The 27,483-nt window shown below is 35.4% G+C and overlaps 1 protein-coding gene across 2 annotated transcripts in view; it reads right to left on the bottom strand.

The window, feature by feature from the left end:
- LOC116172420 (blood vessel epicardial substance-B-like) overlaps nt 1-27,483 on the bottom strand; it is a 34,319-nt gene that overhangs the window by 4,752 nt on the left and 2,084 nt on the right. For both annotated transcript variants that reach the window (XM_031489632.1, XM_031489633.1), the window contains exons 3-6: nt 21,083-21,263; nt 20,886-21,031; nt 13,070-13,290; nt 2,627-2,836 (exon numbers count right to left, since the gene is read on the bottom strand). In XM_031489632.1, coding sequence (XP_031345492.1) covers nt 2,627-2,836; nt 13,070-13,290; nt 20,886-21,031; nt 21,083-21,263 — 758 coding nt within the window. The remainder of the gene's footprint in view (nt 1-2,626; nt 2,837-13,069; nt 13,291-20,885; nt 21,032-21,082; nt 21,264-27,483) is intronic.

Below are 27,483 nucleotides of genomic sequence, written 5' to 3'. Positions count from 1 at the left end.
TCATTTATGGATTACTAAGAATCTGTTGAACAATAAACATTACTGATTACTGATCAGGGCAGTCAACATTTCGGAAACCTTGTTGAACCACTCGTACATGTTGCATTTATAACACGATTGTCCGGTTCTTCAGTTTAAAGTCGTACGAACTAACACTAACACCAACACTAACGACGGGATGCATCGAGATAACCAGCTTTTGTCAGTCTCACTATATCCGCCTCATAATCTTGCATCTCCCCGGGTATTTGTACACGAGCTTTTAGTTGTGCCCGATGCACTAGCCGTTTATGTGCCGACCCAAACTGAACATCCATTTTCTTCCTTAGCAAACGAAAGTTTGTCATTTCGTCATTCAACAGTGGAAGGATGTTTAGTGCAGGTTCCTTTAGTGAAACCACTAACGCAAACGTTGTGTCGTCAAACTTTTGCAACTACTTTGAATTGTGACATGGGGGCATCTAAGTACAAGCATCTTTTAATTTCGTTTTCAAATTATTAGCATTTTCTTCTAACTGAATTTTTAAATTTTGTTCCATACTTTCCGAATCCTGTCCTTTTTCTGCCATATCTGTGCGGAGCCGGTCCTGTGGATGTGATTTTTAACCAGTGGCATCTAAGTAACTCAAATTTGTTGAACATCAATGAAATTCAAGCGCTAAGTTTATAGGTATATTACCTACAGTTTCTCTGAGATTGAATTACATACTCGTACGGTTAAGCAACACATGAAACCATTCGCCGCAGAACTGGGATTTTCGCGACGAAGCTTCGCAGAGGGTCGCGTTTCTGAATCATGTTTGTTGTAATGTTCCCCTGTCAGTTTTTATTAACCCGTTTCTACTGTAGAAAAATTACCTTATATAGTACCGATTCTTCGCTATAAATTCTACATCCTCATCGGACTGCAACTCTTGTGCCTTAGCAATACGAGAAGGAGGGCCCTCTAATTAACTTTTCTCCTGTTAGTATGTTGGCCTGTTTGTGTTATTATCGACTTTACCTTGTACCTTTAATTTTAAATTATTGGTAGCCGATGCTGGTTTAGAGTCCTGCCATTGTGATATTTTTTATGTATATGCAATTTATCTTATCGAGTTGTTTTGTCTAATTTGATAGTAGATGTGTTTTTGTACTAGGTTAATATCTTGTTTTCGATTTGTATTTATGATCCCTCTTGTATCTTGTTTTCATTAATTTGTTTAACTGCATTTGACTCGATACCTGATTTTTATTGTACAATTTGAGATGTTTGATCTGTTAAATTTTGTTGTTGAAGTTGATTTATTTCTGGTAGTTACATATTCCTAGTGCATTTAGCACTTGTGTGCATTCAAGGACTAGTCCTAAATCTACTACATGCTGCAATCGCTGCTTTGCTATCTGTAAATATAAAGATTTTCTTTTGGTAAAGTTCTCTTTTCATAATTAAGCAGCTGCCCTCCGTAGTTTTTGAGCGACCTGTGTAATATTTATGTGTCGATACACACGTTCAGTTCGCCGGACGATTTTGGCCAGAATGGCAAGGGCCGGTCGGATTTTGAGCAACGATATATGGGCTGCCGGCCAGGACTGACAGCCCACGGACTGCCGGCGAACTGAACGTGAGTATCGAGCTACGTATTCTTTCACTTTATGATTGACGGACTAAGTGACTAGGGGTAGTACTACAGCACTCACGGAATTCGGAACAATAATATAGGCATTTTTAGAGAGGAGGTCGGACTAGCCGCCCTTCTTGCTCATCGGTCGCCTGCTATGACCTCCAGGACGGGAGCGGGCCGATTCTGCCCCCGAATACACAGGGAGTGGAAAAGTCACAATAATAGGTAAAAGAGTAACAGTAACAAAATAGAAAATAACGCGAATTTTCATTTCATACCTACAAACGAAATTATTATAAGAAAAATGTCTCCTCAAAATTTCACAGTACTCTATTTTACAGAGTTTCTGAACCAAGTTGACCATTTTCCAGTCCATTTTTACCTTTTTACCTTTACCTACCGTGTTGAATTTTAGTTAACCTTAATTCAGTTTGATTTTGCTCTACCTCACGACGTTAATATACCTATTTGACTATTAGCGAACTAAATTTCCTTATATCTAAACTCAATCTAACTAAAAAGAAAATAGAACTGTCATGCTAGACTTACCATTGAAACACCTAATTACGGAGTAAAAAATACTCTTTCAATTAAAACATTAATACTCTATCTTGTCCAAAACTAGACAAGTAAGTTTCAATCTCTCATTACAATTAGAATTTACCTACGTTCTAGAATATGGAATATTTATTCATCATAATCTCTAACCTTTCACTTGGATAATTAGATAAATTCTTAAACGGAAACATTCTAAATGTGAAGATCGCATGGAAATATTTCAACAGAAAGCTCTTTACTAAGTGAGCGTTTTCGCCTCTGTAAAACATTATAATTATGTATAACGTACGTTTCGTACATTTAAATTCGCTGACCTGTGCCATTTTGCACACCCTATTAGAGTACAAACTCATTACATTCACGCCACTTGATTAACGACGTGAATAACTAGAACTAGTAGTACATGCAAAATAATCTACCAACTCTTTAGACGGTATCAAACACTAAATTAAGCAAGTACTTACATTCTGTTGAAGTTGATGATCGTTTCTTCTGTGCGACCGAAAAAGCTTTTGAACGAACTAAGCCAGTAGCCCCCGTATTAACCACATCCACTGACATGCTTCGATTATGCGCTCGTGCCCATAATTCACCTCGACGCTCTCTGTTCCTTTCGGCGTTTAGTCCGCTCAAGTGCTCATTAAGTGAATATAATTTATACGTTATATCTTTCCCTAAAAAGAGTGTGTCTTTATATTTCTAGAATGTACAAAGAAATCGGTGCATCCAAGAATTTATTTCAATTTCGTTTTATTACACCTTTCCTTGGGACCGCTCATAAAACAAAATTGGCTATCACATGTTAGAGATTCTCTTAGGAGTGATTGCCGATTTCTTTATTGCAAATCAATCTTGGGTGGTCTACTTTAATGACTTTCTTTTCGAGTTCGAAACAACTTTGAACATCAGTAGAGATATATAACGGCGGTGGTGGCTTCTAACCATTTTGTTTTATGGTCCCAAATTGAACTCATAAATGAGGTCTAAATGTCTTCCATGAGATTAAGATGGCACGTTTACGGTGAGCAATATTATACTTTGAAGGTCCCACTTTGGCGTAACCCACCAATTTATAGTCTGGAAAGGTCAAGTGCTCAATTTACGTACGACAGAGCGAAGAAAATGATCTAAAATGTTATACGCGAATATCAATCTCAATTTTTGTGAGAATTAGTACAGTTGGTGATGGTTTCCCGACTAAGTGAATGTAAAATATCATCTTTCGACAAAAGAAAGTTAAAACTTTATTTACTGTAGAATTTCGAACATTTTAAACGCTCGCATCCAAACCCTTTCTTGTGGAATTGGTTGGAGAAATCTGCTCGAATTCCCTTTCAAACAAATTAATATCCATTGTTCAGAACTTGCGTTATATTACAAAGGATAATGTGGTATTGCGAAAGGATACCAAAAATATAAACGTTTGCCAAATTGTGTTTGAACGTTTTATGGAGATATAAGTATAATTTGTGCTTTTGTAACGCTCGTTTTTGTATATAAATCTATTGTAAATTTATCATTTTATTTTTGAACATGATCGACGCTTATTTAAACTGTTCCAAAATAAATAATGTTTGTTTATTCTATTATAGTGACACGTGCTGTAATTTTAGAGTTTGAATATTTCACTATTTTATTAATAAAGTACGTTTTATGATTAATAAAATGACGTTGATGATATGAAAGTGTGTATTTTGGTGAAAGAACTACTAATGGTGGTGCAGTAGGCAGACTTTAACTAAATCTAAATCTTATCTATGAAGGATGTCATCCCACCTCCGGGGGCGAGGTTCCACAAATGACACATATTTCTCGCATCGTTACAGAACGACTAATTCCATTTAGTTCACGTTATGAACTGGATCCCATAACAATTACGTGGATTTTTGGTAGATCGATGCCACCGACAGTACCTCCAAAAGTCAGTTTTACCATTTCTCCAAAGAATCTTTTGAATAAAGAAAGTGATTCCTCTCAAATTTAAATTCTTTGAATACGCCATCCGTCGTGAAATTCTAAATACTAAAAGTGATAGCGTACTTAACACACAAGTCGGTTATTACCTATATTAGGTAATCGTGAGAAGAACATAGAACAAGTACAACTCTAATTATCAACAGAAAGATAGAGGTGAAACGTAAAAAAGTGGAAAATGCAAAAAAAACTTGTGATAAACGAAATTGAACGACCTATAAGTTTTAAAAGAAAGATCTCACAAAGTACCATACTGTAAAAAGCAAACAATCAGGTGGAGGAAATAACAAAATAGCAACAAGAAGTACACAACTTATAAGAAGCCAGTTCCCGAATCTGGAGTTATTCCTGCTGAACTTTTAAAACGCACTGGTACAAATCTACTCAAAATCCTTACGTACATGTTTAGATGTCCCTAGATGTCTCTTAAATGATGACGAGCTACCTGGAGATTGAAAGGCAGGATACCCAACAACAACGAAGGGATGGTCTAACTATCGCGGGACTAGCGTGTTAGCCTCCGTAGAGACACTTCACGGGCGCATTATTAGGAAAAGAATAGAACAAGAAATGAGGGAATAGCAAAGTGGATTCGACGCTCATGCACCAACAGCCTCTTGTTATTAAAACAGATTACCGCAAAACGAAGGGTAAAAACCCTATAGGATCTATAATTTTGATAGACTGCGAAAAGGCTTTTTATACCGTTCCAGGCCAAAAACTTTTTTAAATGGTTGACAACAGCACAATAATAATTATGATATACCTTCACCATCAATCTCCATCTGCTCTATTTAAAATTTTGCCAGAGCAAATCCTGAGAGAGTGTAAAAAAATGAGTCGGCCGGTAGACCTTTTCCTACGATGAGATTGTGTATATGCATATCGGCAAATTCTCTCGAATTAATTCATTTTTGTTGCACGCTGCCTGGTTTTAGTTTTTTTTTGTTTGGTCGGCCGGCAATTAACCCAGTTTTTGGGTTTTGGCATTCAAAATTGATTCACCCACCCTAAACTCAGGTACACAGTTGAGCCGGGTACATTTCTCTGGAAATATTAGCCCTCTCATGGAGTATTCGATTTAGGGATAAATGAAGCTTTATTCGCTCCCATAAATTCGTTCACGAAAGAAGCTCGAAAACTCGCTTTCAAGGGAAATTCTTCTATTGTGTAATTTTTCTTTTACATTCTCATTTAAGTCACAGAAATAGAGCTATTTCAAAATTGTGTATCTTAGCGACAGTGGAATTTCTCTTGATGCCAATTTCCCTAAGACCAGATAATTTTACCTTTTGAATGAGTTTTCTCTTCGTAGTGGAGGCAAAATCTGAGGTAGATTTTTGGCCGAAATTTTCGGATATGAATATACACGGTGAGAAAGTTATGGAGACGAATTTTTCGCGTGCGAGCATTGCGTGAGCGAACCAATTTTCAAGTGGCGAATTTGCACTGTCGACTGTTTCTGAATATCACCTGACCAAACGTATTTCCATACTGAATTGTTTGGGGACGAACATTCCGCAACAAATTCACTTGTCGGTAAGGTGAAGATGCAGTGACGGTTAATCCAAAACATCTTCAGGGGATAGTTTGATTCTAGAACTTGAAACCTAGATCCAACATGACAATAGTTTGAAGATAGCGAAGAAAAATGGGGAACGACCATTTACAGTGCGTAAATTTTAACTCTGAACATACAACTCTCCTATGCTCAATTCTTTAATATACAAGTCAAATCTTACCTACTATTTCACTCTTTTTCAAATATTTTTTAATAAACGTCGATATCTGAATTATTGATTAATTATTTTAGTAATCATTACTAACCTGATACCACTGATAACAGGCGATTTTTTTAAATATTTTTATAATAAGAGGCGTACAGGCGTACACAAATAGGGCAAAGACCAGGTGATTCAGTTAATTCAATATTAACGATGTCAAATGCTTTATACCACGGATATTGAGTAACAATTCTTTTTTTTCCCATGGAAGCGTTTTGACATTTCATTCACCAATATTTGATCTCCATTTGGATTTTGGCTAGGTTGGCGATTTCTACTTATGTAATGAGTCAATTTAAAAACGTAATTCTGTTTTATTGTACCCCAAGGGACAATGTCAAAGATTCCTGACAGTAAAACACAACTGGTACTCATTCTGCCTGAACAAGTTAAGTTCGAACTATACAAATAATTTAACATTGCCTTGCCGTTAATCGTTCTTGAAAGTTTACCCTATACTTACTTCATTTAATAAGTTCGTAAATGATATGCGTCTCTAGGCTCTACTAAAAACATTTACTCTGATGTGAACTGTCGAGCTTTGCTCATTTTAAGATTCAATTTGGGATGATCGCGAAGTTTACCAATAACTTGCCACAATTTTCGTGTATATTGCATAATGAAAGCTTTTATAGCTAGTAACTTGCCTCGTAGAGAAACGTTTACCTACCGTAAATGTAGTATAGGTACATCGATTCTAAATTTATTATTAATAGTAAGTACTACTTGGGAAAGCACCGAAACTTTATTGCACTTCGGGTACGTAATTAAACACGTTTTGTCCTCAAAACAATAGGCACTCCTTTCACCACTTATAAGCGTTTTGGATATGATCATTGAATAAAGAATGTGATCTTTATTCAATGATATGATCCTGAAAAATACTGTTGAAACACTGTCAAAGGTAAGTCTTCGAATGAACAAACTAAAAGAATGACGTGAGTTGAAAAATACAATGATTGCTTTGGTTTAAATGATTATTTTCTTGGCTATGAATGAATTTATCATTATATATTGACCTACATAAATATACATAATTTAAATTTAAAACCTATTTAGTACTAAAGTGTACGTATTTATATTCAACAGTATTAAAAATTCAAGCTCTAAACAGGCAGTCACTTGGGTCCGTGAAGTTAGCAGAACATTGGTGGTCCCAAAAAGGTTCCAGTGCTTCAGTTAGTGATCCAATAAACAATTGTTTTCTCTGTCACTTTAGTACAGTCAAATTAGACCAAAAAATGGGCATTCCATGCATCAGATATGTCATCTCTAATTTTTCTTTTAAATTGTTAGGATAAATATGGATGTGAAAAATCCAAGTTTTCGACATTGAAAGACCTGTGCGAGCGACACAGCACTTGAAAATATGTCATTTTTCTTACCATATTTTGGTTTTTGTAAGTTTTACTCCTGAAAAACCGATTTTAATGCAATTATTGTCGTATACTTTTTTGAAGTAGACAAAATTTTTGACAATTTAAGCCCTTAACGATCTCCCCAAGTCTAATAGTTTCCGAGATACGGCGCTTCAACTATTGGTAAATTTATTAGTTTTATATTGTATTAGTTTATCAAAATTTGCGTTTTTTCTTCGCAGAAAGTAAACTTATTATGCGCGATGAATTGTCGTAAGTCGTGAGTCGTAATAAACTTGTTGTTGAGGAAGTGCTAAAATTGCGGATAATGAAAGCAAATTAAATATTGATTTTTGTCTATTAGTGGAAAAATATCCATGTTTATATATGATGCGTTATTCATTCAAACCATAGTGTTGTGAGTAAGCTTTCTGCTACTGTCACAGATCTTCTATATTCGGTGTCCCTTTTGAATGGTCGAGCAAGGTCAGGAAAAGGTAAAAAATTCACAGATTTCGCAATCCATGCAACAGGTAGTGGATTTTGTTGAAGAAGAAGAAGATGACAACTTTCTTATCATGGGAGATGCTGGGGATCCAGAGGATATCAACATTCTACCTCTTTCTGTGTGGATTTATGGACTCCTCACCAAAAAGTCCCCCCAAACGACCAAAATTGTAAAAAAAATGTTCATGAGGTTTTTATACGAAAAAAGGCAAATTTGATTAAAACTGAAGAATTTACGAATTTTTGAAACGCTGTATCTCCAAAACGATTAGACTTACAGAGCCGGTTAAGGGCTTGAATTGTCACAAATTTTGTCTAGTTTAAAAAAGTATACGACAGTAATTGCTTTAAAATCTATCCTTCAGAACTAAAACTAACCAAAACCTAAAAATAATAAAAAAAAAATGGCGTATTTTTGAGTGCTGCGTTGCTCGCACAGGTCTTTGGATGTCGAAAACTTGGATTTTTGACGTCCATACTCAGCCTAACAATTTAAAAAAAAAATTAGAAATGACACATCTGATGCAAGGTATTATGATAATTTGACTGGACTACTTGACGATTTTCTTTAAATTTTTACAGTAGGCCCATTCGAATTATTTAGCCAATATCTCTTCAGAAACGGGCCAGTAGGTACTATTCAACACTATGCTCTTGATAGTCAAACTCTTGGCTCAACAATTATCAAACAATGTACTCTATTACCAATTTTGTTATCATAATTCATAACACTGTCAAACGCATACCTACACCTAATCATTTACTACCGACTTACAGAAAAAGTACTTTTGGAAAAACGTATTGGTTAAGACACAAACGTGCAATTATAAACGAACGACAATATTAGAAAGCTGATTGAATTTTAGAACACTTGTTGCAGTGGGATAATTAAAGAACGTTCGCTAACTTTGTAGAAATTCATAGTGGATAAATTGGTAAATATAATATATTGCCCCAAATCTTCAAATAAGAGAAACAATTGAGAATCCGGAAATAGTCTACAAAAAAATGATTATACGAGCATCCTGTATAATCCTTAATATTTTTAAGTAAAATTAAATTTGGGAACTAACAAATTAATAACATACCTACAAACCATAAATAATGAACTGATAGCGTCATTTGTAACAGTAGCTTTCTAAAGGAGTTTGGTTTCTTTAGTGGACTCTTTAAAATTTTTTAAAAAGTATGGGTTCCATTGTACACGACTGTATTTTGTTTGCGCGCGGCCTGTTTCAAAATTACGATAGAAAAAAATTGGGAGTGGGGGCAAATTCATAACTCCCCCCCCCCTCCATTTTACAAATAATTGCTTTTTCACAGAGCGAACGATTGCGTTTGGAATGTGCATATTTGCGTCCCGAATACTTTCTTTTACGCCCCCACGCCATTTTTCAAATTTGGCGTTTTTTTCTAGTGATCGTTTGCGCTTAGTTTGTGCCTCCGTCGTTTTTTAGTTATTCCAGATGCAAACTATACTGCTTTTTCCTCATTTTTGAAACTTGACCTTTTTCTCTAGTGATCGTTTGCGCTTTGTTTTTTTGAACTAGTATTGAATTTTGTATTTCGAATTACTGAAAAACGGCGGGAGCGCAAACGAGGATATTTCTGGCGCAAAAATTTGAATAATTAGGGCCCCCCCCCCTAAATTTTTTCTATCGTAATTTTGAACAGGCCGCGCGCAAACAAAATGTAGTTGTGTGCAAACGAGCGCATGCAATGCGCAATTCTTTTCAAAAGCGATTTTTTTTGTTTCCTAGAATTGGGAGCCCAAATTCACACAGGTCATTTTATTCCCTAAGGTGAAGGATGTGTCATGGAAATGTTTCCTTTGTTTTTAATGGCGTGATAAAGATTGAGGCACCAGTTTGTTTCCAAATTAGCTTACTTTCAGGATAAATGAAGTACAGGAACTCTGACTCACTTCCCATGTTAGCTAAAGAAGAAACGCATAGTGGAAAAAAACTGCCGTGTGAACGATAACTTTGTTTAGAAATGTCCGATCGCTTTTACATATCCATACATAGCTTTAGCCATATACGCAATGGCAAATCGATTCAAAATTCACAGTGCCCTTTTCGCATCTCGACCATTTCTAAACCAAATTGCAAACTTTTTTATTTATAAAAGTATTTGAATGAAATTTGATACATAGGCACTTGGAATAAATGAAAATCGAACGCCAATTTCAAAATTAGGTTTTGCGCATGCGCAGTGCCAACTTTTTTAGTTATGGAAAAATTTAAACGAAATTTGATACATTGACGCTTGGAATAAAGGAAAATCAAACGCCAGTTTCAAAATTTGGTTTTGCGCATGCGTAGTGGCAACTTTTCTATCTATGGAAGCATTTAAGTGAAATTTGATACTTTAGGCGCTTGGAACAAAGGAAAATCTAACCTTAGTTTCAAAATTTAGGTTTGCGTATGCCCAGTTCCAACTTTCTTATTTAGGTGAAATTCTTCTTATAAACTGAAATTGAAGTAGCACGTCAAAAATGGATTGCACATGTGCAACGTTATCTTTCATATTTGTGGCCGGATTTTTACGATTTTAGCAGGAGTTGCATCTTACAAATGGGAAATGAATGCAAGTGGAAATGCGCTTTATGTAAATCGTTTACGATTACCTTTTAACTTGTTTAATTTGGGAGGCACTAGTTTCCTCATATCTTGTTCTACAGAGTTTTGAACGATCATTTCTGTGCCGTAGTTTTGGGCGGGAATCTTTAAATGAAAGTATACGGTCACAGTCTAACATGACAAGGTATATTCATTCTACAATAAAACATTTTTCTTTCAAATTGTAACGATTGTTCACGGTATGATGACTTGTGGTAACATAGCATGTAAGTAGCAATGTAGCATAATTATAGAATTTAACTAACGTCATCTTCCGGATTCTTTTCGTACCGGGGCGCACAAGGCCCAAATCGTTTTCCTTTCCGGCAGAAACTCTATTTCAACAAGTATTTGAAGCGGAAGTGTCGTTAATTCTATGGGCCTAATTCCACAAACTAGTTAATATTGTCTTTAGTAATTGGTGTTTTTCGTTCTATCATTTAATTGTTGTTTGGAAGCCAGCTGAAGCACTTATCTCCACTTTTCTTTGGAGGATATGTTAGATTATGGACACAATTATACAATATCTGACGGCTGAGCCGACGTAAATTAATTAATTCACAATCGCTACTCGATTAATTGGTTTCTTGGATTAGAGAAAGTACCCACCTGAAAAATACCAGTCCCATCCCGTGGGTATAACAACTACAAGGGTGTTCCTGTGCAAATTACCATCGTAATTAAAAGCTCCTATCAGTTAAGATACGGTCATCTTGTAGGCCATCCTGGATTTCACCTGTCAGATGGATGCTTGCGGATTAGATAAGGGTGAGTAAATAATAGGATTTAACCTAGACATATAACCAACCAGGGAATACCTTCTTCCGTTTCTTCTGTTTTGTTGTAAAACCTTCGTTAACTACCTCTTAAAAGGGATAAATACTCGAGTTGTAAGTGTAACTATTAACGTCATTGTTTGCTTGCAATTTATTAGTGTTTTCCGACCGATGAATGATCGATTTTTGATCGCGTTAGCTGGCATTGGTGTACATTGTCTTTGTTTTGAAGTAGTGTACAAGTTAATTATCGTGTTTGATTTTGATTTTGATTTTGAATCAATAATTTTGAATATTGCGAACCATTTTTGTACTTGTGGGCATACGCTATTCAATTTTAGAGACCATTTCATTTTAATATTCACTAGAATTATAAACCAGTATTTTTTTATTAATTTGATATCACCGTTATTTCCCTTATATCTCTCCCCACTTTAGCCTTTTGGTATATAATAAGCAATAACTAATTTGTTTAGCAACCAAGCCGGGAAGCTACGTTTTCCTGACTGGAGAAACTTTATACGAGCAGTTAACAGTTAAGAAATTCGTGGTTTTAGCCCCCGTGCATAAAAAACACGTTAATCTCAATGTGAGTAGGTGGATAAAAGAAAATCGAATTAGAACACGTGAAACATTCTTTTTCGGATATCCGAGAAAAAAGAAAGCGAATAGAAAATTTTCCATAGTGGCTTCAGAAATTTGGATAAATATTTCGGATTATATTGGTTTTGTCTTCAACTACATGGGTTTAAAAACTAACCAAAATTTGTTAATTCGATTTCCTGGCAGATTAATAAACTTAGAGAAAAATTTTTCCTGCGTTTTAACGATACTTATTTGCAAAACAAATATTATTAATAGACTTCATAATATAAACCATGTAAAGTACCTTATATAAATTAAATCGTGGGCGAATAATTCATACATATTTTCAAATCGTAAGTATTGTGTTATTGTGCTCACCCGGAAAAATACTTGAACTTGATAATTTAAACAATACCCATTGAATAACTTAATTTTTCACTCAACGCCAATACTCAGTAAATAAAAGGACCATTGTGAGAAATAGATTATTCACTATATATATCCGCTCAGACCGCTTGCTGTGAAAATCAACAATCGTCATATAATTATCGTCAATAAGGTAAAAACAACGTCCAAATATTGCTGAGCAGGTGCCGGACCCGCGTGGATTCATGATTCTGAGCCGTAAACAGTAAAAACTTTAATAATTGGGTAGGGGTTGCCCACCCTGAAATGTAACGTTCCGTTACAGATCAATTATACCAATTTGTAACTTTTAGGGATTGTGATTTTTTTACAGAGGAGATGCTATTTTAAGCGTTGTTTGCGAGAGCTCTAATTTAAACGAATCTGGATGATTTGCAAACGGTATGTTGCTTTTTGTCAGAAACCAACACAAACGTAACGCTATAACCGACGCACCATAGTCCCGAGATTTGTGACGCCAATTTTCTGATCACTTCACGGACCCCATTAACTTATATGTTACTGTATGCTATTCAAGCGTTGAGTGAAGGATTCAACGATTCAAGTCTTTCCTAACATTAAGCAGTATCCAAAAAAAGGAATATTGGACAAAAGAAGTAACAAAGCTTACATGTACTTTCTCTGGACCTTATTTTTAAACCTTAGGTACCATTGTCGCAGTTAAACAATCATCTTACAATGAAGACCAACATATATTAATGCAGAAATACGACGCATGGTTCGTAATTATTGAAAAAAAATTATGAGTTGCTTATGTCTTCTTTTGACTATTAAACGACACAATGAAACCGAAATAACAACTGAAAACATTAGCGATCAATACTGAGAACAGTGAATGTTTTCAGTTATATGACATCGTTAAATTTAATAACGTACCTATAATGCAGTCCAAGACTATTTTAAGTAAAGGCCGATGTCGTAAAAAGCGTTCTAATTTCATACGTGACCAGCAGAGATATACGCTGTCTTCTTCCGCTGTGACGGTAACTTGAAATAAGTCATCCGACTGCTCATGGTTGGCCTCCCATTCTGGTGAATCCACGAACTGATGGACGTTAATAAAATGGAGATGCGTATCGTCGCATGTGACACGTAATCTGCGAAATGTAATCAAATCATTATTGGGTTAAGTTGTATCTGTAATAGCTTCAATTCTAACATGATTGTTGTAAAGTACTACAGTCACGCTATGTTAAACTGAGCGGGTGTGTTCTCTGTCTTTGTATGTTTACGATGATAAATTACATCGTGTAACGCCTCATTAAGTTTTTTAATTAATCACAATTTTTTCACGCTCTCTAATACCTCGACGGGTGCTAATCGCTCTGGAAAACAAATCATCCAACGCGTTTTACGATTGCTTCTAGAGTTCATAGCAGGTTAACTTAAAGACAAGTTAATTAACCCAAGTGTTAAAATCAACTGATCCGACACACAAGTTAGTAAACTTATCTAACACATCACTCGAGAAAATTAATTTGGTTAATTAAATTAATTTTACTTTGAGCTGACTATAAACACCCTGATTTTCAAATGAAAGGTATGGTTTACGACTACGAATCTAATATCACCATTTTCAACTTTAAACAAGTAATCCAAAACCCAAACTGCTATATATTGACGTCCTTTGCAAGTCAAACTGGAGAATAAATATTAAATATTTATACTCATCGCTTGCTGCGCTTAATGGAATAAATTAATGTCTTAATAAAATAGAAATTAAAGATTTGTGATTGTGTGGCGCTCATTTTCGTATTTCTCAAAAGCATTACACCTCTGTAGACAATACATTGTAAATTCCCTCAAAGAACTAGCCGTGGAAAATTCGCACTTTAAAGAGCTGTATTCAATGGCGAGTTGTCCATAAAACACAATAGGCAATTAATATTTATTATAGCGTAGGGACCTATGGGAGGGGGACTACGTGGACTAATTTTTTAAATGGAAATTTCATAATTAATGTTATATCAAAGGGTATATCGTATACTCTTTGATTATATTGATCTGTCTGATCTCTAATGTGAGGACGTACGTTTTTAAACACGTATAATCCAGTTAAATTGTATTTTTACCAGGAAAGTTGTGGGGTAGTTTTGATTTCTTTGATTCTATATGTTTTTTGGGGTGCTGAATCCGAATCTGAGGTTTGCTAACAACATTTCATGACGCAACATTGAAAAAAATACAAAAGAAATTGAAAAAGATATTTTTTTGGCAGTGTTGTGCTTACAACTTGAAAACTATCAACTTTTCGAAAATAACCTTCCTATTCAAAATTAAAGTACATAAAATTTCCTACAGACCCCACTATTTAGTTTTTTTCCTCGATAAACCGTTCGGGCTCAAGCGCCAGTTGAAACTTGGCGTATTTCGGCTATCTCCACAAAACATAGTTTTTTCGCACTAAAACCCTAAATTAATATTAAGCGTTGTCAATAAGTGAATTCCTTGCATTTACCGACTATTATTTGAATTTCATATGTAAGGGTGGTTTTTTCTCATTTTTATAACATTCAAGGTGTTTATTGTAGTCCAGAATTGTATGAAAAGTTAATTTCTAACGAACAACACATATTATTATATTATTTATAATATATAATACTTATACTGTGCCATCTAAAACTATTCCCACTCTCTTCCGAACCAGATAAAGAAATCACAAAACCCTACCTTAGCATGTTTGGATAATTATTGTTGAATTTGGGAAATTGGCGCTGTGGTCATTATTAATTCAAAAATTCAAATGGCAAAAGGGGGTATATTGATTTCCTATTCAACGGCATTATCCCTCTTGCTCCGGTGTTCTGAAGAATCACGTACTCCTCGGAGTGGGGTAACGCAATTACCCCAGCTTAAATTTGTCTGCTAACAACTGAACCCGATTTATTTCTTTTCTGTTTACTTACATGTTAACCAGCGACAAAAAGCGAGTTCATGATTTTGGACTGTCCGTCCGTCCATCTGTGTAACTTTGTGAGGGTGTGTATGTATGTGAATGGGAGGAGGGTCTCCAGACTGCAAACGCAGGTACACGGTGACGTAATGGGCCTTGGCTCATCTGTGAAGGAGTGGGAGAGTTTTATACCAGACGGAACAGTTATAAAATCTTTTGAGGAGACCGGTAGACAATGAAAAGTACGGATTTATATTTGCACAGAATAATAATAAAATAATAATAAAAGATGAGTATTTGCGGATACAGCTGAAATACCCCAATTTTCAACTGGCGCTCGAGCCCGAACGGTTCATCGAGGAAAAAAAACTAAATAGTGGGGTCTGTAGGAAATTTTATGTACTTTCATTTTGAATAGGAAGGTTATTTTCGAATAGTTGATAGTTTTCAAGTTGTAAGCACAAAACTGCCAAAAAATATCTTTTTCAACTTCTTTTGTGTTTTTTTCAATGTTGCGTCAAGAAATTTTGTTGGCAAACCTCAGATTCGGATTCAGCACCCCAAAAAACATATAGAATCAAAGAAATCAAAAGTACCCCACAACTTTCCCGCTAGATGCCCGTTTGAGAACAAATGGCCTGTATTAGTATTCCATTAGTTATACTTATAGCCATCTCTTAGAGGAGCAAACTTAACAGAAGAAAAAGTCAAATGTAATACGCGAAACAGAACAACCTACATCTTACAATTTTTCACACTTTTTTAAATTTTCTATAGGCTGAACCATTGCGGAACGCGTAATAAATTTTGTGCATTTTGTTACTTGAAAGCTTTCTATTTATTGGAGAAGAGAGTTCCTCTTTAGTAGAGGGTTTTTTATACAGCCACGCGTTTAGAGATGACTGCTGAGCGCTTGTTTCAATATTGAATGATTCAAATATGCTGCCGACCTATAGTAAAGCATCCTTATAAAATATTCAGCTGTGCAGGAATTTATAAAACTTTGCAAACCTCGTTTTTATATTAAAAAAACAGAGTCTTTGTTGAAAACCAAACGGTGATCTACAGTTACCCTGACATTTACTATTCTTGGGGCGTCTTCTGATGCATATAGCATTTTAATTTTGGGGGTGGTACGGAAGCCAAGAACTCAGAGACTACTGACTAGATGTCATCTAATTCTTTTTTTGTTATGTGAGACTATCGTGCTACTTGCTGCAGCTTAAAGTAGCCATTGGACTTAGCACCAAGCTACATATATACAGTGGGTAAGTTTTGTATTGTTGGAGATATCGTCTTGTATCACATGTACAACTCCTTGAGGTTCAATTTGTTTGAGGGAAAAAGTTAAATATTTTTTTTAGTTCTCCAGCATTTAACATCTGGCCTGAGATGTTACAAATGTGACTCATCTCGCCCTTATACCGTTGAGTCAATGAACTTGGAAACAAAGCTTATACCATAATGGAACTTAAAATGAAGGTTTTGCAACTAGGGTATTTCTAGTACCTACTGAAAAATGTACAAGGTGTCCCATTTTCGAAACTTTTCCAGGATTTCTCAGTAATTGTTAGTGGTACCAAAAAAATAATATAGACGTCATGTGCTCCTTTTGAGTGAAACCTAAAATATTAAAATCCAAATTTGAAAACATTCTCTTTTCAAAAATGTCACACCAGGGATGATTTTGAAAAAATTCAAATGATTCAAAAAAGATTTCCAAAAATTGAAAAAAGGTCCAAATGATCAAAAAAATTGGATAATGTGCGATTCACAACCGAACCAGCCTTTAATTATTTTTAGGTTATGTAGGATTCTGGACTGCAAGTAAATCGCGGACTTGTCTTGCGCTGTTGTGACCTTTGTAAAAATGTATAATTTAAATTTTCATCTCTTTAGACAGCATTTTTAAAATTTATCTGCAGGGCGATAGACCTGAAGGTGACTGATTTACATTGCACCTACTATCCATTTGAACTACTCGCGTTTTTTTATGGAACGTAGGGAAATAACATTGCACGCAAAATCGTATGTTCCAGTTTAAGATAAACGCACTGTATGTATATTTTGCAGTTTCTATTGCTTCATTGTTTAAAATGTTGCATTTACCTTTCTACGGTGCGCGACGTTTCGGGGGAGTGCGTTTTGGCGGCGCAGCGAGGCGTTCCGGTGGACGCGACGTTACGGCGGCGGTACTTATCGGCGGAACACTTTTCAGCAACCGGATGTTTCCGTGGAGCGCGATTCGGCGGATTATATACACGATTAGTCAACGATTGCGCGGAGAGTTGCCTTGAAGAAAAGATTTTACGGTAGAGTGCTTTTGTATTATGATATGGTTGAATATTCTCCACATTTTAAAAGTATTTGGAAGTATACAGGGTGCGCTCACAAAGTAGGGCGCCGAAATAGTGAAAGACTCAACGGTCGAAGTAATGGAACGGGAGAATCTCTCATTCTTCGCTTAACGGTTCATGCCAGGGTATTTTAAAGGTACTGTCTGTAGCCATAATTTCAAAAAATCCGGGCTACTATTACTACTATTTATTTATAATCATTAGATCAAAAAATAAAAATCCTCTGCTTAGGCCATCAGGCATAATGAGATATCTCTTCTGGAAATATAAAAAAATAACTTTATCAGTTTTTTTCCAAAATTATGATCAAATGCAAGCTGAATACAGTTTACAAAGAACGCGTCGCTTGAAGAGAAAAACGAAAATAACATGAGAACAATAACTAAGAGACTCAACGTCCTCTCTAAAATTTAAATGTACTACTTTCATTTTTTGGAATATTTTATTTCCAAAATGTAAGAAGACCAGGTTTGATTCTCTCTTCCGCAAAGATTGCTGGAGTCACTCCTGAATGTGGAAGTTTACATTACATATATTGTAACATAAGTGATACGATATACGTAAGTATTCACTTCTACTAGGGTAGAAGGGTAGTCTGGCACTAACTATGCATGGCAAATAAGTCATCCTGCATACAAAAATCTTATAAAAAAATGTTTTTTAAGTAGACCCACTGATTACATTTTAAACAAAATAATTAACATAAGGGTGGTTTTTTCTGGTTGTTAATTGAAAGGATACGTAAATTATATTAACGTTCCCTCTTCGCCTCTATTTCCTATATTATAGGCACCATTTTACAATATCAGGTATGTTGCAGTGAAATTAGTTATTGAATAATTCGTCTTGTTCGTTTAACTTATGTAAATTTAATCGGTGACATATAGCTGCCATCAGGATCAGGCTGAGATGCCAACTCAATACCGCCTCATCACCTTGCCAAGTCATCACGTTGCCAAACCGACACTTTTCCGCCAACGAATAACCGTATATTAGAACTGTAGCCGTTTGGCGTTTGCTTTTCCAAAATATAATTTAGATCCTAAATGAAGACAATAACCTTTTATAATAAATTTAATTGTTGCTTATACAGGATGTTCCTAAATATGCCGTATGCATACGGAAGGGACTATTTTTTTGATTATTTTATTATACTAAAACTTCATATAAACATAGGTTCGTAAACGATGCGTTACCGATCTACAAATAAAGCCTACTGAACCATTAAAATTTCAAAAAAGTGATCAATAGCTTAGCAGCAGTAACAAAAGAAGAAATGTATTATACAAAATCTTTATCGAAATGAAACTGTTATGTAAAATCTCGGCAAACACAGTTACAACATATGAAATTAATAACACACCTCAAAGAACAAAATATAATACGTACCCACAAAATTAAAGAAGAATAAGCATATAGAATCGTTATAAGGAATTTGCATTAACTAGTACCCCTTGACGATATAAAAAATCCCTTTCGGCTCGTCCGAACTTGGCTGAGATATTAATGAGTTACACCAACCCTTAAAGTTTGGTAGAAATCGGTTCATAATTACGACAGTTAGATTTGGAAGTGACAACTGGTACCATTACACAAGATAGATAGATAGAAAATGAATTGGAAAGCAACACCGGGCCACAAAGCAACCCTTATCGCTATTCTTTATCGGTCTGGAATCGCAGAACAACAACAAGGAAAAATGAGTAAGAAATAATATAATTCAATGTACACTATGCCATGCATATGATCACTCAAAAACATAACCATACCGCTGTGTAAATAAAATACGGCGACTATCATCATACCAATGCAGCAAACCAAAAGATACCCCTGCAAATTGTGCACACTGCAATGAAGACCATACGGCTAGTTATAAGGGTGGGAAGGCCTACAAGAAACGGGTAGCATCTTAGTCGACGTAAATTAGCCCTAAAATTGGCATATAGGAAATAGTTATTTACATAAAATGTAGGCATAGGAGATACCACCCTTATATAAGTGAAGTCTCAGCCTGGTCCGCGGATAAGAACTAATAATTCATACGCGTACGAGGACTACTAGATAGATTTGTATATTATAAGAAAGTTTAAATTATAACAGGAGAGAAAGACGCACTCTTTATAAATATAAATAATTCTAAACATAAACAAGCAGCAACCGTTTAAGACAAACACAATCAAACATAACGTAGACTAGATTATATTGTTATTCGTTACGCAATCCGAAGATGATCCAATCAGCGCTGTTGGTACGATCAGTTGGTAATTGGACGCCTGAATGGCGACGGCGGGTGCACCCTGCGGCGGCGGCGGTTATATGTACCCCAAGGTATTGATGGTTACTTTCCAAATTTAATACCTGGCGCGCTCAGATAACAGACACACGATAACAGGGAAACAAACAAGGAAAGGGACACACAGGATGGACGTTAACTATGCAAGACATGGCCATCAACAAAATTCAAATAAATTTTCAATTATTAAGTGACCACATAACAAAAAGTCAGGAAAATGACACATTACTGGCGAAGAAATATTTAAGTATATGAGGCCCCTTTGGGGTAATACATAAAGTCACACTAAGTCACACTAAAATTGATCAAGGAATCGAAATCTGTAATAATATAAAAAATAATATAAAAAAATGCAACTGAGTATAACAATTCAGCCTTAAGAGTCCTTCAACATGCCTCAGCAATTAATTTTAAATATGTGTGTTAATAAACCCACAATATTTCACCCGCACACTAATGGCCCACCCTCATGTATACCAACGGTCCACTGATAAAAGGTCTATGGGTAGAAAACGAAACATGTCCTCTAAAAAAACATCGCCCATATTTGAAATTTGAACAAAATATCTAAAAAACTGCATGAGATATAAAGAAAAACTTAAAACATCATGAAATAACACACTGGTCTGTAACGAAGCGTATGTGGACCTATGTTTATATGAACCTTTAGTCATAAAATAGTCCCTTCCGTGTATACGTCATATTTAGGAACACCCTGCAGTGCTTACAATCTGTGTTTATACGCAACAAAAACGTTAGACTAATTTCGTTCAAATTTAATACGTGTGATGGTTTAAAACTGCTGCGTACATATGACTATAGCAGAAAGCACTCGGGATTTTGAAAAATGCTATATTTAAAAACTCGTTAAAGTAAGTACGAATGGCTGGTAATGTTAAATTATTCATTCCTTTCATATACAATGCAAAGCATTTGTATTGTACCTACTTCTATCAAAATTTTATGTAAAACGTTGTTTTCATAATCCTACTTCTTTACTTGCATTCGTAAATACAAACACAGCTACTGTTACAATCCCTACAGATTTAGAGTCGCCATAATCCCAAGTATGACATAGAGCGGCATTTTAAGCAGGTTTCCGCTTTGAAAACTAGCATTTAAAACAATTCTACATCTATCTGAGCTTACCTTCCTTTCAGTAGAATGGATAAACGTTCATCCGCCGGACTTGCATCTTCAACTGCATAAATATCCCCATGCTCTAAATTAATCATCCTCGCTTCTCTCACCAATTCCTTAAAATGCTTTTTACTAACCCGTAGTGGTTTGAACATCTGAAAATTGATCGTGTCGTATTTAATCAATTAGGCCTAGTTGAAACTCACCTTAAGATATAACTCTGTAAGTTCTATAGAAAGGGTTGGAGGTAGAAATCTCCATGTTAAAAGGCATGTATGTGTCAAATTTAGTATAACCAAAATAGCGTTCCATAGTAATAGGTCGGGGGCGCAAATGTCCACTCCGGCCCAACCAGTTAAAAAAATATAGCCGAGTGTTATTAACGATCTGAAAAACAGAGTTTCAAAGTTTTTTTATGTATTACGTGCAGCGCCTGTAGTAGTTTACTATGTAACTAGGACCTTTGTGTAACACATTTTAGGAAAAGAATGCGGGTCACGTATAGTGCGTACAGCTTTCTTGGGGCTTTCATCGTCGCGAAACAATCTTTTGCGGAAATTTAGTGCCTCCTCATTTAGTTATTTGTCGTACAAACAACCCGCATATTCCCATTATTACACAATAACGTATATCGATCTAAAATTCTAATCTGCGTTGTTAGATACTTCACGCTCTATTTAATTCTAGACAGAACAATCGATATCGTACCGAAAATAAGTTCATATCGGCAAGTTCGATTTGCGAAACCCTTGCCTTATATTTAACAGAACAAAATTCGCGACCACACATTAATTTAACCCGATCTTCCGGTAACAAAATTTGGTACTGTAGATACAATAGGTACATAATTATAAGTACTGAATAAATGATAATTTATCGCTTCCCCTTTTAAAGGAATTATAGCACGTTCCATCTTTAGCTTTACTAAGACGGACCTTGCCAGCAGAGTTCATTTGCGTGTTTGACTAGAACTATAATGACGTATTTGTCACAATCTTTTGCATCCGGATCTTTAAACATTAAAGAGTTACAAAATGGACCAAAATTCGTCCAAAGACTGGGTACAATTGTTAACTGAAAGCTGTATATAAAAATTCAGGCCTGTGATGTATGACTAACATTAAACTTAACGTGCAGGTTATTTGTAGAAAACGTTATTTTGCCCATACTAAGTAACGTAAAATAACGTTTTTTGTCAGATAACCTACACGTTAAGTAGCGATGGCGCATCCTTACACGATGGTACGTAAAATAATACTGAAATTGGTATCTGAGTATCTTTCAAAATATTAGTAACGTATTAGTAAAAAGGTTTTTATCGAAAAAGTTAATTGGTTTTGTAATAATAATACCATGTGCGAGATAAGCAACGCATGTGTTTATCAGTACGGGCGACGGAGCAGTGTTTCGAGAATCGCCCAGGCACAAGATGTGGATTCTCTTTTAAGTAGAAAAACAAAACAATAAACGAGGCTAAATTTAACGGGTAGGTTCCCCAAAAAAGAAGTTGAAGGTGTTGCGCCTGAAGTTGTTACGCATGCGGTTCCGCAGTTGACAAAGTTGTGGTCCAGTTTTATTAAAGTTGTCTCACCCGATTGGCCATTATAATTATTCGTTAACATCATCAAACAAGCTCTTGAATTACCAATGCTTAAGTCAATGTTAGTCTGTAATTGGGCGAAAGCCTGTTGAGGGCCCAGAACAAGAGGGACAATAAATAAATAAATAACGTGGGGCCACGGCAATATTGAACATAAAACGCTCACAACTTTTTTTTTAAAGTCGTACGCAAAAATTGTTGGACAGTTATTTTTCTAAATATACCTACAGGCAGAGTGTACCCACCAAATTTCATGAAATTCTGGTTATTTTTATGGTCCGGTAAATTGATTTTTTGAAATTTCAAGGATTCGTTATTTTCATAATGCACAGGTACCAAACATATTTCATCGAGAACGTTTTCCCACGCCCCTAGTTATAGGGATGGAATTCGCCATTCTAACTTTAAAAAGAGATCACAAAAATTGTCTTTTGAAAAATGACATTTGAACAAATATCGACACCAGAACAAACCTACTACATTTTCTTTGCAAGAACGCTCTTCCAACACCTTCTCGAAATATTCGCTTTAGAAGTTCTAACCTCATTGACGGACAAGACTAAGGATCCCTGGTTCGGATCCGGGTTCGGGCATGGATATATGTAAATGTACAGAAATACAGGCAAAATAAAATCAAAAGTAAAATAAGCAAACTTTCGGTTTACATCAGCAATCGGAAGGTATACATGTAGCGTACCATTTTAAAGGTTCATTTTCACGGCCCAAAAGGTGGTAAGGAAAAACATGTTTCAAGTTTCTGAGAAAAATGGCAAAATGTCAATTTTCAGGGGTTCGAACCCTTATAAAAACGCTTCCCACTGACCCTTTCGGAAATTGTTAGTTAATGGTCTCGAGAAGCTTCGTCAAAATGCTGCTTGTATCCGCTTGGTAAAAATAATCTAAAAATTTGACGTTAAGCGAGCTCACAACGCGTCTCGCAACACGACGCCATAACTTAACTTCTGAGCCAGCAGGCGAAAGCAAAAAAAAATGAGAACTACCTACTGTTCTGGTGAAAACAAAGAGAATAAAAATAGTGGAAAAGAAAACGGTAACATAATTATGCCATCATGAAACTTGAAAGGAACATTATGTTGAATACAAAATTTTAGATACATACATAAAAACATTCCAGTGTTTTGCAAGTAGTAAAAATGGTCTAAAACGAATACAAGTGGATAATGAAAGCCGATAAGGACGCATAAAAGCGAGCGAAGAGAATAAGTGTAAACCCAATGCTATCATGGCTGCAAGAAGTTAACCTTAGCGAAATATGAAAACAAAAGACCCACAATAGAAAGAAATAGTGAAGCATTATGCTAAATATCCACATAAATCATACAGACGAAGACTAAGCCTATTGAACCTCCAAATGTATTAAAATTAAAGGGCATTGCAGTGTTTATTAGAGATTTTATTTGCAAAGGCGTTTACTTTTAGAATTGGTTATGTGTGCAATGCAACTAGAACGGAAAGTAATCGTTTGAAGTAGTACAAAGGGGTAAATTCACGCAACAGTTGTCCGAGTATGTAGACATTCAGTTACGATGAAAGGTTTTAACAGGCTGTAATGTTAGCATGTATAATGTCCGTGGTGAAGATTTACCAATAATCGGTAATGGGAATAATAAATGTAAAAGGACACGAATACTTTAAGAAGCCTGTGGAATCGGATTACAATGTAAATTAGTCATTTAATATTATTTTTCATAATTTTTTCAAAGCAACTACACCCCTACACCCCGTTTTTCCTTCCTTCCGAAGTACATCAGGTGCAAAATTATTAACCAAATTGTTAGATATTCTTATTTTAGTTCTAACGTAAGCCGTTTGTTGCATATTTTATATTTCTCACGAATTTACCTAAGGGGATTAATTTGGTTCGCCATAATCGTTATTCAAATATGTATAGTCTAGTTTGCAAGATTGGATTATGTAATCCGATCGGCGTTTCTCAAGGATTTGCTTTAAAACGCAAACCAAACTCGAACAATTAACACACTCCCAGGCGGATTTCTGTAATAAAGAAGGTGAACTTGAGATCAGCAACAGCTCCTGCGGCGCCACTGATCGTCTAAAATGCACACCAATTAGACGTTTCAAAATTTATAAGTACCAACATTCTAATTTGATATGAAAGTCAATTTATCATCGCGACAATATCAATACGCAAAAATAAATTAATTTAGATGGCAACGTGAAAATGTCCCGGGTAAAACGGAAAATAACGAGGACGCCCTCACATTTGTACAAATAATTAAAAATGTAATAGACGTCGACGTCCAGAAAAACACAGGTCGAGAACGACGCCTTCAAAAACTTCCCCGATTAATTATTCTGTTTTTAGAGAAACGTTTTTCTAAAAGAATCCCAAACAGCCAAGGAAACGATCTGGTTTACGTAAATTATCCAGTTACCCTTTTATAATTAACGAAAAACTTATTTACCAAATATAAATAGATACCAGGCAAAAGGTTTTAAATTACTAATTAACTTTCGCTCCTTTTGCAATTCAGTAAACTGATTGGCGTAAATTGCGCACCTTGTGTAAAGTTCAGAAATTAGTTACTTGATCCGAACACGGGAAATTTTTTTAATTGAATGTTTCAACTTACTCTTCATTTAAAGCTCGTTATGAGTACTTTGTAATTTATTAGTTCTATTTATACTCACTTTTTGTTAAACTAGAGTTCTAAAATTCTCAAAAAAAGTTGAATTTTCTGAATACGAGCCTATTTAGGGTAATTTTTCAAGCATCCTGCAGATATCTCCACTAAGAGTTTTGCCATCACCAGTCTCGTCCTGACGTTCCGCTTGCCGTTTATGAGTACCCTCTTTCGGCACTTCGTTTTCAAGCTATTCGCGTCACTAATAGATATACCCCGTCCCGACGATTCATGTTGCCTTTGTGAGTACTCTCCTCCGACAAACAGTTTTCGAGATATTCACTCTTAAAATTTTGACCAATGGATATATTTCTTCCAGATGTCCCAATTGCTCTTTGTGCGTACCGTCCTCCCACAATCTGTTCTTGAAAGATAAGAAATTATATCTCATCATGATAAGGGGCGGTGGAGGACTATGGTTGGTAGAAATTACTTTCTTTGGTTGAGAGCTTTCCTTGAAGTGCCATAAGGGATAAAAACCAGTCCCCCCAGTTCACAGTATAGGCTACTTATTGCAAAAAATTCCAGGAGTCTAGGACAATTGCGGGGCCCGGACAAAACGCAAACAATAATACATTCTTTTAATTCTTAAAAAATGCACTGAAAATACTGTTGGATGAAAACTACTCTTTTCGTTTCTAGTAAATTGTTTCTCAGTCAAGTCAATTGAAGCAGAATAAAAAGTTTCAGTTCAATTATTACCTCGAAGCAGTTCCTTGATACGCGCTTTCAAATTATTAACGTTTATTTTTTCAAACTGTAAAAGGCAGATCATATGAAAAAACGTAGTGCTCTAATAAAGAAAAGAGAGGAAAATTTTGGTAGTGGCAATGTCGGAGAAGAGAAAGACTCGCGAGGAATTTATTTCATCGATCATGTATCCTGTATTAGACCTCATCATGGCTGATTATTTATGCAGTTGTAGATATTTATGGTCTGTTTTCATCAGTTTTGAGTTTCATGGATATTGAAGATGATACCTTGATCAAAAATTTCACAAGGATTTGTGTGAGGTTTTTGAGGAAATTCTGCACATAAAAAAGATTTATTTGTCCCATTTGTTTGGGCGGAAGAGCATTACCTATTCTACAGTCTATTTATGACAAAAAATCATTTAGAAAATTAGCTAATTCGTTGAAAACTTGGCAAAGGAATAGAACAGACAATAACCTAGCATTGTTGGCTACTAAAAACGAACTTGCTAAAAGTGTAAATTTTTCTGAACTTATTAATAAATTTGTACGAAAGGAAACAAGAAAAGTATTGTGTTAAAATCAAAGAGTATACATCTTTGGTTAAAATTAACCTTCCAGTTAAGCCAATAATAAGCTCAATAAAGGTTGGTTGCTACCATTTTCTCTGTTATAAAACTTTTCTGTGTTTTGGTGTAACTGTGTTTAATGGTAATAATAAATGAGACTTTAAATGTCCTTAATGGCCGTTTGCACCCACAAATTTAAGCGGAGCTTAGCTTAAGCGTAGCTTAAAATTCACGGAAACGATTATTGAGACAATGCTTGCCATGGATTTTAAGCTACGCTTAAGCTAAAAGAGAGCATTTTTTGGCGTTGCGTTTTTTTGCGATTTTTCGCTTTGAGTTATACGAAAATGAACTTCCAAGTTTAAAAAGAGTCAAGGTTTCAGAAACATTCCACCAAACAAATATTACTCGTGCTAGCTTCAAGTTTTTATTTTATCGATTGTAATACGACGAGCTTTCGTCATTTTCTCACATGTTCATCAATGAATTATTTGTTCTAAATTGTGTCTGTCGCCTCATTGCCTTGCTTTGGTGCTGAATTAGACGCTGGAAATATGTCGTATTACGTTACTTCTGTAACTTTGCAAACTAAACGCAGCTGGGAAATAATAAGCTCAAAGTTACATCAAGCGTTAATAAACATTCAAACCATCTGACATCTACCCCAGATTGACGAGTCAAAATGTTAGCCGTAACAATTCCAGAAGTTCCCCGTCAAGAAAAAATTGTAAATAAAAAGGTTAGTCGTATTTATGTATTTTGTCAAAGACATTGGGATTGGTTATTACAGTGAAGTCATTTTTCTAAGGCATCTATTTAGCGTGTTGGAATAATTTGAAATTTCTTGCCAGTTCAAAAGTTCCAGTTAATTTTCATGTTCAAAGATAGTCAGATAGGAAACATAGGTAAAACTGTTAATGCTAACGTTGCCGATATAAAAAATAAACACTAATATTTATAGTTCTGGAAGCATATCTCGGAAACGAGGCATATTGAGCCCTCGTCAGGGAAATGTTGGTTTTGGTGGTGTCTACCACTCTATTTTATTTATTTTATTTTTTCATACTTAGCATTTATGTA

Source organism: Photinus pyralis, unplaced genomic scaffold, assembly GCF_008802855.1.
Source record: "Photinus pyralis isolate 1611_PpyrPB1 unplaced genomic scaffold, Ppyr1.3 Ppyr1.4_LG5, whole genome shotgun sequence".
Lineage (NCBI taxonomy): Eukaryota > Metazoa > Arthropoda > Insecta > Coleoptera > Lampyridae > Photinus > Photinus pyralis.
This window is presented reverse-complemented; position numbering and strand designations above follow the sequence as displayed.